This window comes from Echinops telfairi, unplaced genomic scaffold (genome assembly GCF_000313985.2).
Source record: "Echinops telfairi isolate 266 unplaced genomic scaffold, ASM31398v2 ScPeMD7_12;HRSCAF=54, whole genome shotgun sequence".
In the NCBI taxonomy this organism is placed as follows: domain Eukaryota; kingdom Metazoa; phylum Chordata; class Mammalia; order Afrosoricida; family Tenrecidae; genus Echinops; species Echinops telfairi.
In genome coordinates this window covers 4016398-4029925 of record NW_022103909.1, presented here as the reverse complement: position 1 = coordinate 4029925, position 13528 = coordinate 4016398, and the positions used below count along the sequence as shown (strand labels likewise).

The 13528-nt window shown below is 51.1% G+C and overlaps 1 protein-coding gene across 1 annotated transcript in view; it reads right to left on the bottom strand.

Annotated features, from left to right (window-relative positions):
* Window positions 1-9772: 9772 nt before the first annotated feature.
* The window catches only part of FAM186B (family with sequence similarity 186 member B), a 22995-nt gene continuing 19239 nt past the window's right edge, over window positions 9773-13528 (bottom strand). The window contains exons 7-8 of the mRNA XM_045287227.1: window positions 13243-13428; window positions 9773-10020 (exon numbers count right to left, since the gene is read on the bottom strand). Of these exons, the coding sequence (XP_045143162.1) occupies window positions 9873-10020; window positions 13243-13428 (334 nt within the window). The 3' untranslated portion in view covers window positions 9773-9872. The remainder of the gene's footprint in view (window positions 10021-13242; window positions 13429-13528) is intronic.

Genomic DNA, 13528 nt, shown 5'->3' with positions numbered 1-13528 from the left:
CCTGAGCTGCGAGAGATGGGGAGCCGCCTGCACGAGAGAAACCCCTCCAACCAGAAGAGGAGCAAGAGAGAGAAGTTAGCGAGTATGCACAGCGCCCAGGCCGAGAGCTTGTGAGCAGTGCGGCCACCCTGAAGGAGTGGTCTGACCATGTGAAGAAGAATTCTGGGGCTCGCCTGCCCCTCCTGGGGGACTGTGGCGACTGTGGGGTCTCAGAGCGAGTATGGCTCTCAGTTCAAGCATACCGGGGAGGACGGGCTGGTGTGCTGGCAGAGCCGGAGAAGATGGCCGTGCTGGGCACCCTGGCATCCAGCTACTTCCCAGAGGCGGTTGAACTTGAGGTCATCCTGGTGGGGGAGCACGGGGTGTGTATGCTGTTTAGGATGCAGAGCTACATGAATTGACCTCAAATGTGGAGGACTTCTTGGCCGTGGGCCTTGAGAGGCTAGGCCAAAAAGTGTCTCCATACCAAGATGGCTTTTTCTGAGCCCTTGAGTGAAGATGAGTTAATGAAGGACCCATATACCTGGAAGCTAACGGAGGACATCAGAACATTTATTGAAAATGGAGCCGATGAGCTGGACTGTCTTCTGAAGGACCTTTTACCCAGGGTGGCTGTGAGTCAGGGCAGACCTGACAGGGGTGACCACAACATTCCTTCAGTGCGGACTGTGGTAGTGACATAATTTCATATTAATTTGATATAAGAGTTTAGAGGTGGCGTCTAGCCTGTCAATCATGTTGTGATGGTGCCTTCTTGTGGACGTGGCCTTCTCATAAGGAGGGTCTTGGGAATCTCCCCTTTCTCACAGCTTGCTGACCCTAATGGCTGTCAGAGCCTTGGAGATGCATCCACCCCATTATATTCACAAGATTTTGTACCTACCAACCTGTGATCTTCCTGGATTCTACATCATTGCTTGTGACTTTATGAGTCTGAAGAGGGATTTATGAACCTCAGTTGGACTGGGCTGCCATATTTTTCTTATATATAACTACCTCTTGAGATAAAGCTCTCTTTACACATAAAACACACACACACACACATACATACAAGAAAAACACTCCATACACACATAGCAGGGGCTTCAAAAAGTTCATGGAAAAAAGCTCATCATCTTTCAATTACATATTTCCACTCACTTTTAGAAGCCTCCTTGTATGTGCATGTGTTAGTCTGGGTTGAGTAGAGAAGCAAATTCATAGACACTCATATGCGTATAAGAAAGAGCTTATATTTAAGAGCAATTGAATATTGAGAAAACAGCCCAGCCAAGTCCAGTTCAAGTCCATAATTCCAATATTAGCTCATGTGTCCGATACCATTCTGTAATTCCTCTTCAGACTTACGAAACACATGCAATGATACTGAATGCAGGAAGATCACAGGCCAGGGGGTGGGAAGGCCTTGTGGATCCAGTGGCAGTGGAAGCATCTCAGCACTGGCAGGGGTCTCCAGGTGGCTCCTCCAGCTCCAGGGCTCTAGCGTAGCTCCATGTGTCTTCTCAGCAGGAATGTCTCACAGGGAGTGACTGTGTGTCCTGCCTCCAACAAGCTATTTATCTCTTTAGTGCCTCCAAATGAGGTCATGAAGCTGTGACCTGATTGACAGGCTAAGCACTACCCCTTCACTCTTAATAGCCTCAAATTGACAACAGATTAGGTAACTACCACAGTGCACGTGTATAAATATGTATATTTATAACTGAGCCCTCTGCCATGGTGTCGATTATGACTTGCAGTGACCCTCTCTAGTGTTCCCAAAGCGTTTGTAGCTCTCCTACAGTGCAGACTGCCTTCCCTTTCTCCCTTGGAGATGAGGGTGAACCATCAACTTTGCAGTTAGAAGCCCACCACTTAGCCGACAGCATCACAAGGGTAGACAGTGGCAAAAGCAGGCTCAGGAGGGCAGGAGCCATGCTTGCAGGTTGCTAGTTGGTCACCCCACTCCTGGTGACTGCACGCTCCAGAGAAGAACCATGCTCCGTGGGGTTTGCAGTAGCTGTGACTGCTCAGGGGGCAATTGCCAGGTCTTTCTTCCGAGGCATCTCAGGTAGCTCCAAACCACCAACCTTTTAGTTAGTAACCACACTTTTAGCTGTGTCCATCCCCCAGGGACTCTCGTATATGTGTGCACACATCCATGCACAGGGAGCAGGAGCTCAGCATCGGGCTACTAATTGCCAGGCCGGTGGCTCAAGGCCATCAGATGCTGTGCGAGATAAAGACGGACTATCTGCTCCAGTCAAGACTGACGGTCTCAGAAGTGCAAAGGAGCCGTTCCGCAGCACTGCTGTACATCGGAATGGTGGTGGATCTGATTGGTTATGCGGGCGCGCACGCACGCACGCATCTCTGCGATGGTCATCTTTCTTTGCTTAACATCTCAGCCCATCTGGGCCTTTTTTGTCTTCAAGGAACTGAACACTGTTGACAAAGCCAGTGAAGAATCTGTCAGCCACTCTACTTGCCTGAAAACAAAAACATGCTCACTGCCGTCAAGTCGACTGACTCACAGTGACCCTGGAGAACACCATGGACCGGCCCCAGGAGTTTTTGGGACTGTAACGCTTTTTTGCAGTTAAGGGAGTTTATTAGGAAAGTTAAGAGGTTACCGTGATTCAGAGTCAGAAAACAATAAGACTACAGTCATTGGTCCCCTCAGCCAGCACCCGAGTGTTTCTCTCGGTTCTCAGTCTCTCAGCCTTGCTGTGGCTGTGGCCCAGAGCTCCACAGTCTCCAACGAGACGAGGAGAAGGCATCCGGCAGGGTCTGCGGGCTGCTCCTCTGTGAGGCGTCTGCTCTCAGGAGCCTCTGCTGCATCTTGAATGTGCTCTTCCTCGGGGTTTCTCTCTTCCCTGCTTCTTCAAAGATGGCTCATCCTTATAAGCAGGATGGGTAAGGAAAACTGACCAATCTCCTCTGCCCTGTTCAGAGTCCCATCCAATCACTCGGTGGGAGTTATAGAGCCATGATGTCACTTCACTCCCCCACTCTACCCGCCTCCTTCATATGTTAAAAAATTCACTTCCCTCCTCTTTCAGTTAAATTTTCTACACTTACTGTTTTAGGAGCACAGCCCTGTTGACAATCACACCGTAGTCACATAATCAATGTCTTCCCCCACCCTCTCTTCTCCAGACCCCTCAGGGAAAGAGAAAACGTGTCCAAAGGGAATCCTCCCTCATTTCACCGATCCTAAGATTAAATGCACCCAGGACAGCTGGAAAGGCAGCAACTCCGTGCCCTTTGTTCTCCCCATGTTAGTTACCCAGTTTCTAAAGTGCCCATTGTGACAACCAGTACTCTGAGGAGAGATGCAAGTTCTTTGAACAATCTTCATTCCAGTTGGAATTTTAAGCATCAAAGTTGGCTGTAGGAGATTGCCTTTGTGGGCCATCTTATCTGATTGACCTTGGTGCTCCCTAAGACCATGGTCCGGAGGCCCCAGGTCAATTTCTTTACTCTGCTCCTGCTGCTGAAGCTCCTCAGGAGCTCCATCCACAGGCAGCAGCAGCAGCAGCTGTGTTTGAACTTTGCCACAGGCTGCACCTGCTACTTACAGCTCTGCTCTCTGGAAGGTCAGAAAGATTTTCATTGCTCCCAAACTCTACCGCCCGCCCATTGCAACTCAGGGCTGTAACTCTATGGGAGTAGAAAGGCCTGTAACCCTGTCTTTCTCCCAAAGAGCTGGCTGATGGTTTGAACAGCTGACTTTGAGGTTAGCAGCCCAGCATGTAACCCCTATGCTACCAGGGCCCCTCCTACTTGCCTTGGCAGCTGCTAGAAGAGGCCAGGAGCATGTCAGTCTTTCATCACCCGGTGGGCTTAGCCCCCAGGCACCGAATCCCAGTACTAAGAGACTATGGAAACATATGGAACCGTTACAAATGTTATTGGTGCAAACAAAATTTTTTTTCTTGATATAAAAAATAAAAACAACTATGTTGAAATGCTGATTAAACAGAATGTTGTTAAGTTTCATTCACTGTCAAATTTCGTATTCCAAATATTCCCTCATTACATTGATAAAATACTGTATATTAGATTTCCTCTCTGTGCACGATGCTTGTGGAGAAGTCACAGCCAACTGCTCATTACAACCCCATAGATGAATAATTTCCAAGGTGAAGCTTAAAAACGAAAAATCCTTTCAAATAATTTAAGACTCAGCACCATGGAGTCGATTCTGACTCCCAGAGGCCCTAGAAGACAGGGTGGAACTATCCCTGTGGTTTTCTGAGATTGTAACTTTTCATAGGAGTAGAAAGTCTCCTCTTTTTTCCAAGGAATGGCTGGTGGATTCAAACTGCTGACCTTCTGTTAGCAGCCAACTTGTAACCACTACGCCTCTAGGGTTCCTCAAACTATTTAGAGGAATGTATTTTATGTGGGGACATTTTAAAATGCGGGATCCGACTGGGATGGAGCCTTCCAGAGAGAAGGAGCCTGGGCTCTGGGAGAATGGGAGTGGCCCCGCCCTTGCCCGTCACAGCTGCCCTGTGTGACCGACTTCAGGAGAGCCCCTCACCTTCTGTACCAGGCACTTTTGTGATGCTTTAAGCTGCTGTTATCGTTAAGAGTCATTGAGTTGACTAGGACTCACGTCAACTTTTGAGGCCACCAAACAAAACACAGCCCAGCCCTGCTTCAGCAAACCATTGTGCTGTGGAGCCCGTTGTTGCAGCCACTGTGTCGATCCATTTCACGGAAGGACTTCCTCTTCTTCTCCGACCTTCCCCTTCACCAAGCGCGGTGTCTCCCCTGATAACAAGGCTAGCGTAAATGAGGCGCAGTTTCTCCATCTTCGCTTCTAAGGAGCATGCTGGCTGGCTGTCTTTCAACACATTTGTTTGTTCTTCTGGCAGTCTACAGAATTTTCAATATCCACTGCCAACACCACAATTCCAATGCGTCAACTCAACGCGTGCTCCTGGCAGCATCCTCAGGGAGGTTAACACTCCACATCGCCTCGGCCTTCCGGAGGCTCAGCCTTGATCTGCGAGGAAGGCTGGATGCCGGGCCTGAGAAACAGTCCCTGGACTTCCGCACTCTGTGTGCTCTCTGAGGACAGCCGCTGTTTCTTTCTTCTCGTTGTGTAGTGCACCCGTTACCAGCTCAGTGCTTTCCCATAGCTCATCCGGTGACACGATGATATTAAACAGTGCGTAGGCAGCACTTGTGCTGCTGTTGTTAGGTGCCACCGCGTCAGTCAGTTCCAACTTATAATGACCCGAAGCACCACCGTACAAAACACTGCCTGCTCCTGCACCATCCTCCCAATTGTTGCAATGCCGGAGCCCTTATTGCAGCCTCTGTGTCAACCCATCTCCTGAGAGCCTTCCTCTTTTTCACTGCCCCTCCGCTTTACCAAGTGTAATGCAAGGACTGGTGTCTTCTGACAACATAGGCAGAGTATGTAAGACTGAGTCTCACCCTCCTTGCCTCTAAAGAGCACTCTAGATGTATATTTTCCAAGACAGTGTTGTTTGTCCTTTGGTAGTCTACAGTACTTTAAATGTTCTTTGTCAGCTCCGTATCCAATGTCCAACTTTCACACGTACCTCATGTATGAGGCAATTGAGCACACTGTGGCTTGGTCAGGCATCCCTTAGTCCTCAGAGTGACCTCCCTGCTTTCCAACACTCGAGAGGTCTGTGCAGCAGATTTCCCCAATGTTTGTCTCGACTGCTGCTTTCACCAGCATGGATTTGGACCCAAGCCAGACAAAATCCTTGGCAGCTTCAGTCTCTTCTGCATTGATCAGGATGTTAAATTGTGAGGACTTTGGTCTTCTTTACAACTGAGTTGTAATCCACACTGAAGGCTACAATCCTCCAGCTTCATCAGCAAGTGCTTCAAGACTTCCTCACTTTCAGCAAGCAAGGTTGTGTCATCCACATAGTTCAGGTTGTTAACAAGCCTTCCTCCAATCCTGAGGAAGGCTTATTAACATTCATTAACATATTAATACTCATTAATATTAATCTCAGGTTGTTAATAAGCCTTCCTCCAATCCTGAGGAAGGCCACATTCATATAAGCCAACTTCTCTGATGGTTTGCTGTGCATACAGATAGAGTAAGTACAGTGAGAGGCTACAACCCTGACACACACCTTTCCTGATTTTAAACCCTATAATCATCCCTTGTTCTGTTGCACAACTGCCTCTTGTCCATGTACAAGTTCCACACGAGTATGTGAAGTGTCTGGAATTCCCATTCTGCTCAAGGCTCTTCATAGTCTGTTACGATCCACACAGTCACCTTGGCATAGTCAATAAAACACAAATAAGCATCTTTCTGGTATTCTCTGTTTTCAGCCAAGAGCCATCTGACATCAGTAATGCTATCCCTTGTTCCACGTCTCGTTCCGCTGTCCGAACCTCTGGCAGCTCCCTGCAATGTACTGCTGCAATCCTTCATTGTTGGATGCTCTTCAGCAAAATTTTACTTGCATGTGATCTTAATGATATTGTTCTATAATAACCATTCTGCTCACCTTTCTTTGGAATGGGTATAAAGAAGGATCTCTTCTAGTCAGTTGGCCAAGTAGCTGTCTTCCACATTTCCCGGCATAGAGGAGTGAGTGCTTCCTGTGCCTCATCAGCTTGCTGAAACATTTTAATAGGTCTTACATCAGTTCCTGGACCCTTGTTTTGGCGGATGCTTTCAGTGCGGGTGGAGCTTCTTCCTCCAGCACCATGGGTTCTTGCTATATGGCACCTCCTGAAATGGCGGACTGTCGACTAGTTCTTTTTGGTACGGTGACTCTGTGTCTTCTTTTCATCTTCTTTTAATGCTTCCTGCATCGTTCACTAGTTTGTCCATAGGGTCTTTCCATACTGCAATTCAAGGCTTAAGTTTTCTATGAGTCCTCTCAGTTTGAGAGATGCTGAGTGTGTTCTCATCCCTTTTGGGTTTCTAATGTCGGTCTTGGCACATTTCATTATAATATTTTACTTCTCTCGAGCTGCCCTTTGACATTTTCTGTTTAGCTCTTTGATTTCATTATTTCTTCCATTTGCCTTAGCTACTCTATGATTAAGAACGGTTTCATTGTCTCTTCTGTCATCCACCTTGATCCTCTCTCTCTTGTCTTAATGACTCTTTGCTTTCTTCAACAGTGACGTTCTTGATGTCTTCCCAGATGCATCAGGTCTTCTGCCATTAGTGTTCAGTGCAGCAAATCTGTTCTTGAAATGCAGGTGGGATAAGCTCAAGGTCATATTTTGGCTCTTGTGGATTTATTTTAATTTTCTTCAACTTCAACCCTCACTTACATATGAACAATTGGTCTGTTCCACAGCCCGCCCCTGAGATTACCTGCTGAAATTGAGCTTTTCCATCGGCTCTTCCCACAGATATAGTCCATTTGGTTTCTGGGGAAACCAAAAATCTGGGGAAGTCCATGGATATAGTTGCCTTTTGCTTTGTTGAAAAAGGTATTTTCTGTGAACAAGTCGTTGGTCTTGCACAATTCTGTCATCCAGTCTGCAGCTTGGTTTCTGTCACCAAGACCACATATTCCAACTACCGCTCCTTCCTCTTCGTTTCTGACTTTGCATTCCAATTGCCAATAGTATCAATGCATCTTGATTGCATGCCTTGTCAGTGTCAGAGTGAGGGCACTGGTGGAATTCTTCAATTCCCCATCACTCGCTTTTGGGGTTGCTGCCTAAATCCGAGTAATGGTTGTATCGACTGGATTTCCTTGATGTCATCCCATCACAGGCAGTATTGCACTTCATGATAGACCTTGCAGTGTCCTTTCTGGCAATGAATGGGTGTCTTGACTATGTCGTTCCCAGTATAGTAAATCATAATTCTTTTGATTCAACATGGCCAAATATCAGTTCATTTCAGCTCACCAATGCCTAGGCTATCAATCTTTATGTGTTCCATTTCATTTTTGATGAATTCCAGGTTGCAAGTTCTGTTTCTTAGTAGATTGTGTGCAGCCATGTCTCAAATGTTGAGTTGTGCCACATCGGAAATGAAGGTCCTGCAGGCTTGCCTCATTCCCGCCGCCAGGACTAACGCTACTCTGAGAGCACAGCTCCTGACGATTCCAGGGCCCTCTGACCCGAGGCCCCCGCCCTGCTGCACCATCCCTGAGGCCTTCCTTATCGGACAGTGTTTCAGCGCTCTGCATTAGCTTTTCAGCAGCGACTTCCTCCAAAACGGACAGCCAATTCCTTCTTCTAATCTGTTTTTAGTCTGGAAGCTCACTTTGAGTAACCCTGCTGGCATTTGAAATACCAGAGACATAGCTTCCGGCATCACAGCAACACACAAACCATCACAGCAACACAAACCGATGGACAAGTGGTGGGCAGCACCTGTAGCCACTGCCCAGTCTGCCATCCCCACAAACTCTCACTGCTTTCCAGACACCGAGACCCCCTTTCAGAGGAGGCACTGCTTCATTGACTTGGCTCAGTCACCTGGTCTCCGGCCTGGGTCTGGCAGGATGAGTGGAGACAGAAAGGGGGCCCTGGTGGATAGTCGTGTTTGGGGCAGGGCTAGCTGAATGACCTAATGATAGAAGTCTCATCACTGAATTGACTGGCTTATTGCAGAGACAGCTTGCTTAGCCCACACCACCCAGATCTGGGACCCCTCTATCTCCAATTCTCTCCACTGAATTGACTGGCTTATTGCAGAGACAGCTTGCTTAGCCCACACCACCCAGATCTGGGACCCCTCTATCTCCAATTCTCTCCCGTTTGTCTCCCCCGCCAGTGACGTCTGGCTGCAACTGGTTCCCGTGTCTCCCGTGGCTCTTATCCTCTGAGTGTTTATGCTCATCACCTCCGTGTCGGTTACTTATTTGTCCTTGTTTTGCTTCACTGGAGAGTTACTGAAAGGTTGGAGGTTTGAACCCACCCAGGCACCTCGGAAGAAAAGCCTGGTGATCGACTTCCAAAACACCAGCCGTCGAAATGCTGTGGCTGTGGGGAAGTGGGGAGCTAAAAACAACGAGCAGAGGAATGAAGACAAGGTTCTAAGACTGACAGGGGTGATGCCAGCACAGCTCTTTCGGATGTGATTGAACCACTGGATTGTATGGTGGGTGAATTAATGCCAATAAAACTGCGCGGAAAAAGGAAGCCAGAAAAGAAAACCCTACGGCGTGCCTGCAGGTCTGGCCTGACGCACATGTCACTGTGAGCCACAGTGCACTTACTGACGCAGCTGGTTTCTACTCACTAACACCTGGTGTCTGGTGCTTCTGGCAGGCACAGAAATACCGCAAGGGGGTGGCTTCGTCAAACAGAAATTTAGTTTCTCACAGTTTAGGCCGCAAGGAGTCCAAATCAGAGTGCTGTCTGGAGGGGAACGCTCTCTCCCTCTGTGGGACTCTTGGACAAGGAAGGTTTTCGTCGCTTCAGCTTCTTGGTTCCCTGTTCCCTGGCATCTCTCTCACCCCATTTCTTCCCAACCTGTTTAATCCCTTTGCCTCAAAAGAGCGCCTGAAGACACACGCCACACCAGGCTGCGTCATGACCAGGACAAAGACAACCCATCCCCAAACGGAACCGCAAGCACTGGGCTCCGGATTGACCACACACCCTTTAGGGGGGAAGGGGCCGTATTCAGTGCACAACAGGTGCTCCCTCTGTGCCAGGCTCTAGCTGTGGCCCTCTCGGCTTGCTGGGCCCCAGAGGCAACCTCTGGGAGCCAGAGGGTCTGGGGCCTGGTTCCAGAAATGAACCCGAGCGCTGAAGGTTTCAGAAAGGAGATGAAACATTTAAAAAATAAATGTCTATTTTATTAACAATGTACAGTTTGGGGGCTAGAGGCCCCTCAGCAGCCCCCAGTGCCCCTGGAGGGCCCCTGCACTTGTGACAAGTCCCCATGTGAGAGCCACGGGCTAAGGGATGGAGCGGGGACTGGCACTGTCGGGTGCTTCTGGCTTCCATGGGGCTCCCAGCAGGGACTCGCTGGACCTCCTGCACACAAGTTCAGCTGGCTCATCTGAGGACTCATCCTGGCTGTCCTTTCTTAGGGTGGTCACGGCACTGCAAGAGTTAGTGCGGTTACAGGGGGAGGTGGCACTGAGGCCCTGCCAGCCCACCCAAGAGCTCTCCTGGCCATGTGTGGTGGCCAGCTCAGTGCTGGCCGGACAGGCCCAGACAGGAGCTGCTAACACAAGGTTGCTGCCCAGTTCTGGGCCTCTGCCAGTCTTCTTGAGTCCTGCCTCTTGTCGCACTTCCCTGAATACCTCCTCCTCCTTCCCCTCATTCTTGCTTCTCCTCCCTGGTTCTTCCTGCCCACCTTACCTACTCCTAAGACACCAAGCCCGCTCGTCTGTCCCCAGTGCTGGCCATCTGGGAGAGGCTGTGCCCCGCTGTACCTGGAAGCCCGCTCACATGCCGGCATGCACTCGGACTGGGCAGAAAGGGGCCCCAAGCCTGAGCCAGGCAGGGCCAGCCCCTGCAGTGTGGACACATTCAGCTCTGCAGCACTTGTCAGACCAAGCAGGGATGGCTTCTGGCAAAGGGGGCCTGCTGGGCTCGGAGGGCCATGGTTTATTCTGGGGTTCAGACCACCGAGGGAGCATGGATCCTTCGCCCCTACCAAGAATTGCCCAGTTCAGGCACGGGCAGTCTGAGCAGGAGCACAGGGTGGCCAGGGTGAGTCAGCCCTGGGTGTGAAACCATGAGCTGGACAGTGTGGCCACAGACAAGCCCACCGGCCACAAAGGGGTGGTGAACGACACAGCAAGTGGTCACGAGGGCTCATGGGGGCTCAGGGACATGTGGCCAAAGGGAGGCTGCACCTTGGCGGTTGGCCCCGGAGTATGTCCAGAAGGGCACAGCACACACAGATTGTGCCTGAGGAAGGCAGCATGAGTCCTGGCCGTGTCGGAGAGCTTGCCCAAGAGAGCCCCTGTGCCAAAACGCCAGGGCTAGCCTGGTGCCCAGGTCAGCGGTGCCAACTAGGGACCGCAGGGCTCGCCTTCTACGTGCAGTGATGTGCTACGTTGCATAGACTTGTGAGTTGTTGGGGGACAAAAAAAGCTGTGTTCCGCCGAATTCCCTTGGAAAGGGGAAGGTACCGAATTCCCTTGGAAAGGGGAAGGTACCTTTCCTGGGAACAGTATTTTGGGCTCAGACAGAGTTGAGACGCGGGCGCAACCTGGGTGTGGGAGGGGGTTTTGAATTTGGCAGGCTGCACCAGCGAGGCCAGGCGGGAGGGGAAGAAAGAGGGCTGCTAAGATGAGCTGTGCTGTGCGAATCCTGTCCCCTCCAGCCCCTGGCGTTTTCAGAGTCACTAAAATCACGCCAGGCTGGGGACCCGGTGGAGTGTGTGCAGGCGTATCTTTGCATGTGGGAAGAACAAAGGGGCTGGCCTGGGAGCCCACAGATGCTGGGCAGAGCCAGACCCTGGTCAGGGAGCATGGAGGAAAGGCAGGGAGCTCAGAGAGGCAGGCCACTGGACAAGTCCAGCCACACCTCCGAGGAGTGTGGCCCCGGCTGACTTCGGTGCCACTGGCTTCTGCCACAAGGTCCTTTGGGTCACTCTCGCTGCTGTTTGCCATAGCCACACGCTCCAGTTAAGAGAGACAAGTCAACACACACACACCCTTGGCAACGCTTCGGAAATTCAAATCCAGCTCTCGGGCACCAGGTGGGACCAGTGGTAGCTCAGTAACAGAACTTGCACTGTCCCATGCCGGAGACCCGGCCAGGTGCCTGAAGCGTGGCCCCAGCCATCTGCCAGGGGAAGCTTGTGAGTCGCCATGATGCTGAACAGGTTTCAGCAAATACTTCCAGACTCGGGCAGATTAGCGAAAAAGGCCTGGCAGTCTACTTCCAAAAACCAGTGAATGAAAACTCTACAGACTCTGAGCCTGGATGAACAGAGGATGAAGGGGAGTGAAGAGAATAGAGACTGTGTGGAAGAGCTGCCTCATGGGAAACTGGCCCCTTTGCCATGAGCCCCAAAGAGCTACATGGTGCCCGGCAACTGTTACTAAACATTTCGATCAAAGATTTCATTGAAGGGTCCAGACCAAAAGGGAGCCATGAAGGTGGGATCGACCCCTGAACCGATTGCTCTGAGGCAATCTTTAAACCTAAATCAAAAGCATCCCCTTGAAGTCTTAAGGTCTGCCCCGAGCATTAGGCTCTCTTGAGAACTAGCTATATGGGATCACATTGGCGAGGGCAACTCAGAAGGTCCGCTGGGAACCTTAGCCAGCAGTGAATGCATGTCTACAAGGGAGGGATGGTTAGACAACTGGAAGCAAGTCCTCTCTGTGGCTGAATGGAGCATGTAGAGACAGGTGGCTTGCTGTATGCTTTGCTGTGTGTATGCCCACTGACAAGCCCCCACGAGTCTCAGATCCCATGGTGCAAGGGTTGCTGGATGTCAGGCCAACTTGTCAGCAGCAAACATGAGCACAAGGTGGGCTAGAGGCAGAAGTCTGGTTCCTGCTGGGGGCACAGTGGGGTCTGGCTTTCTTCGATGCACCATGCCCCTGTCTCAGGAATGCCTGCCTAAAGGGCAGCATGAGCACAAGGTGGGCTAGAGGCAGAAGTCTGGTTCCTGCTGGGGGCACAGTCGGGTCTGGCTGTCTTCGATGCACCATGCCCCTGTCTCAGGAATGCCTGCCTAAAGGGCAGCAGTAGCAGCCCACCCTCCTCCTCCCTATGGTTCTGGGTGGCCTGGCTGGGTGTCTTTCACTGGGCCGGGGCTACGGAGCAGATGGGATTCCTGACCTAGAAAAGTCCCTTGGAAGAACCTTGAATTCTTGAAAGCAACATCTTCAGGCTTAGGCCTTCAGGACCCTCCCTGGCCTCCTCCTGAGTTGGATTGGCCCTGACTGTCCTTCCCACGGCCGGTTCTTGAAGACAGTGGGGAGATGAAAGTGCCAAACGTGGCCAGGCTCGACTCTCGGGGGTGTCAGCAGACTCAAGGTCCCCCTCATCTTGCCATTCCTCTACCTGGCTCTCCCACAGGCCCAGGGCAAGCTGCGACTTGCTAGCAATTCCGGCACAGCCCAAGAGACAAGCGTAAAGGAAGGACTTGTGCAAAGGTTTCCATAAGGCAGCGTGAAGGGCCCAAGCCCAATGCCCATAAGCATCCCTCTGCTGAAGTAGGACACCACCCCGGGGTCCTTGTTAACGTTTGGAGAGAGTGCTCTCGGACCCTTGGAGAGGGACAGTGTGCTCCGTGGACCCTGCTCGTGGACGGGTTCCCCCAGATCCGGATGAGCCAGCTGATCTCCTGCTTACCGGCTCTTGAGGGTCATCAAACTTTTGTGGTAGGAGGAGTGCACATCCATCACCAGGAGCCGGGGGATGTCTGGGTACCCCCCCAGCTGGTCCCATGCCAGGCAGCCGGGAGTCTTCTTCTCTATCGGGTGGCTGGAGGAGGCCACATCAGTCCTCCAGACGGGCTCCATCTGGCTCCCCTGTTGACTGGCGGCCGGGAGGTAAAGAGACCAAGCTTTAGACCCAGGAAGGAAGAGGCTGGCAAGTAACAAGCGCTCCAGCACACAAGGCGCCCAAGATGCTGGGC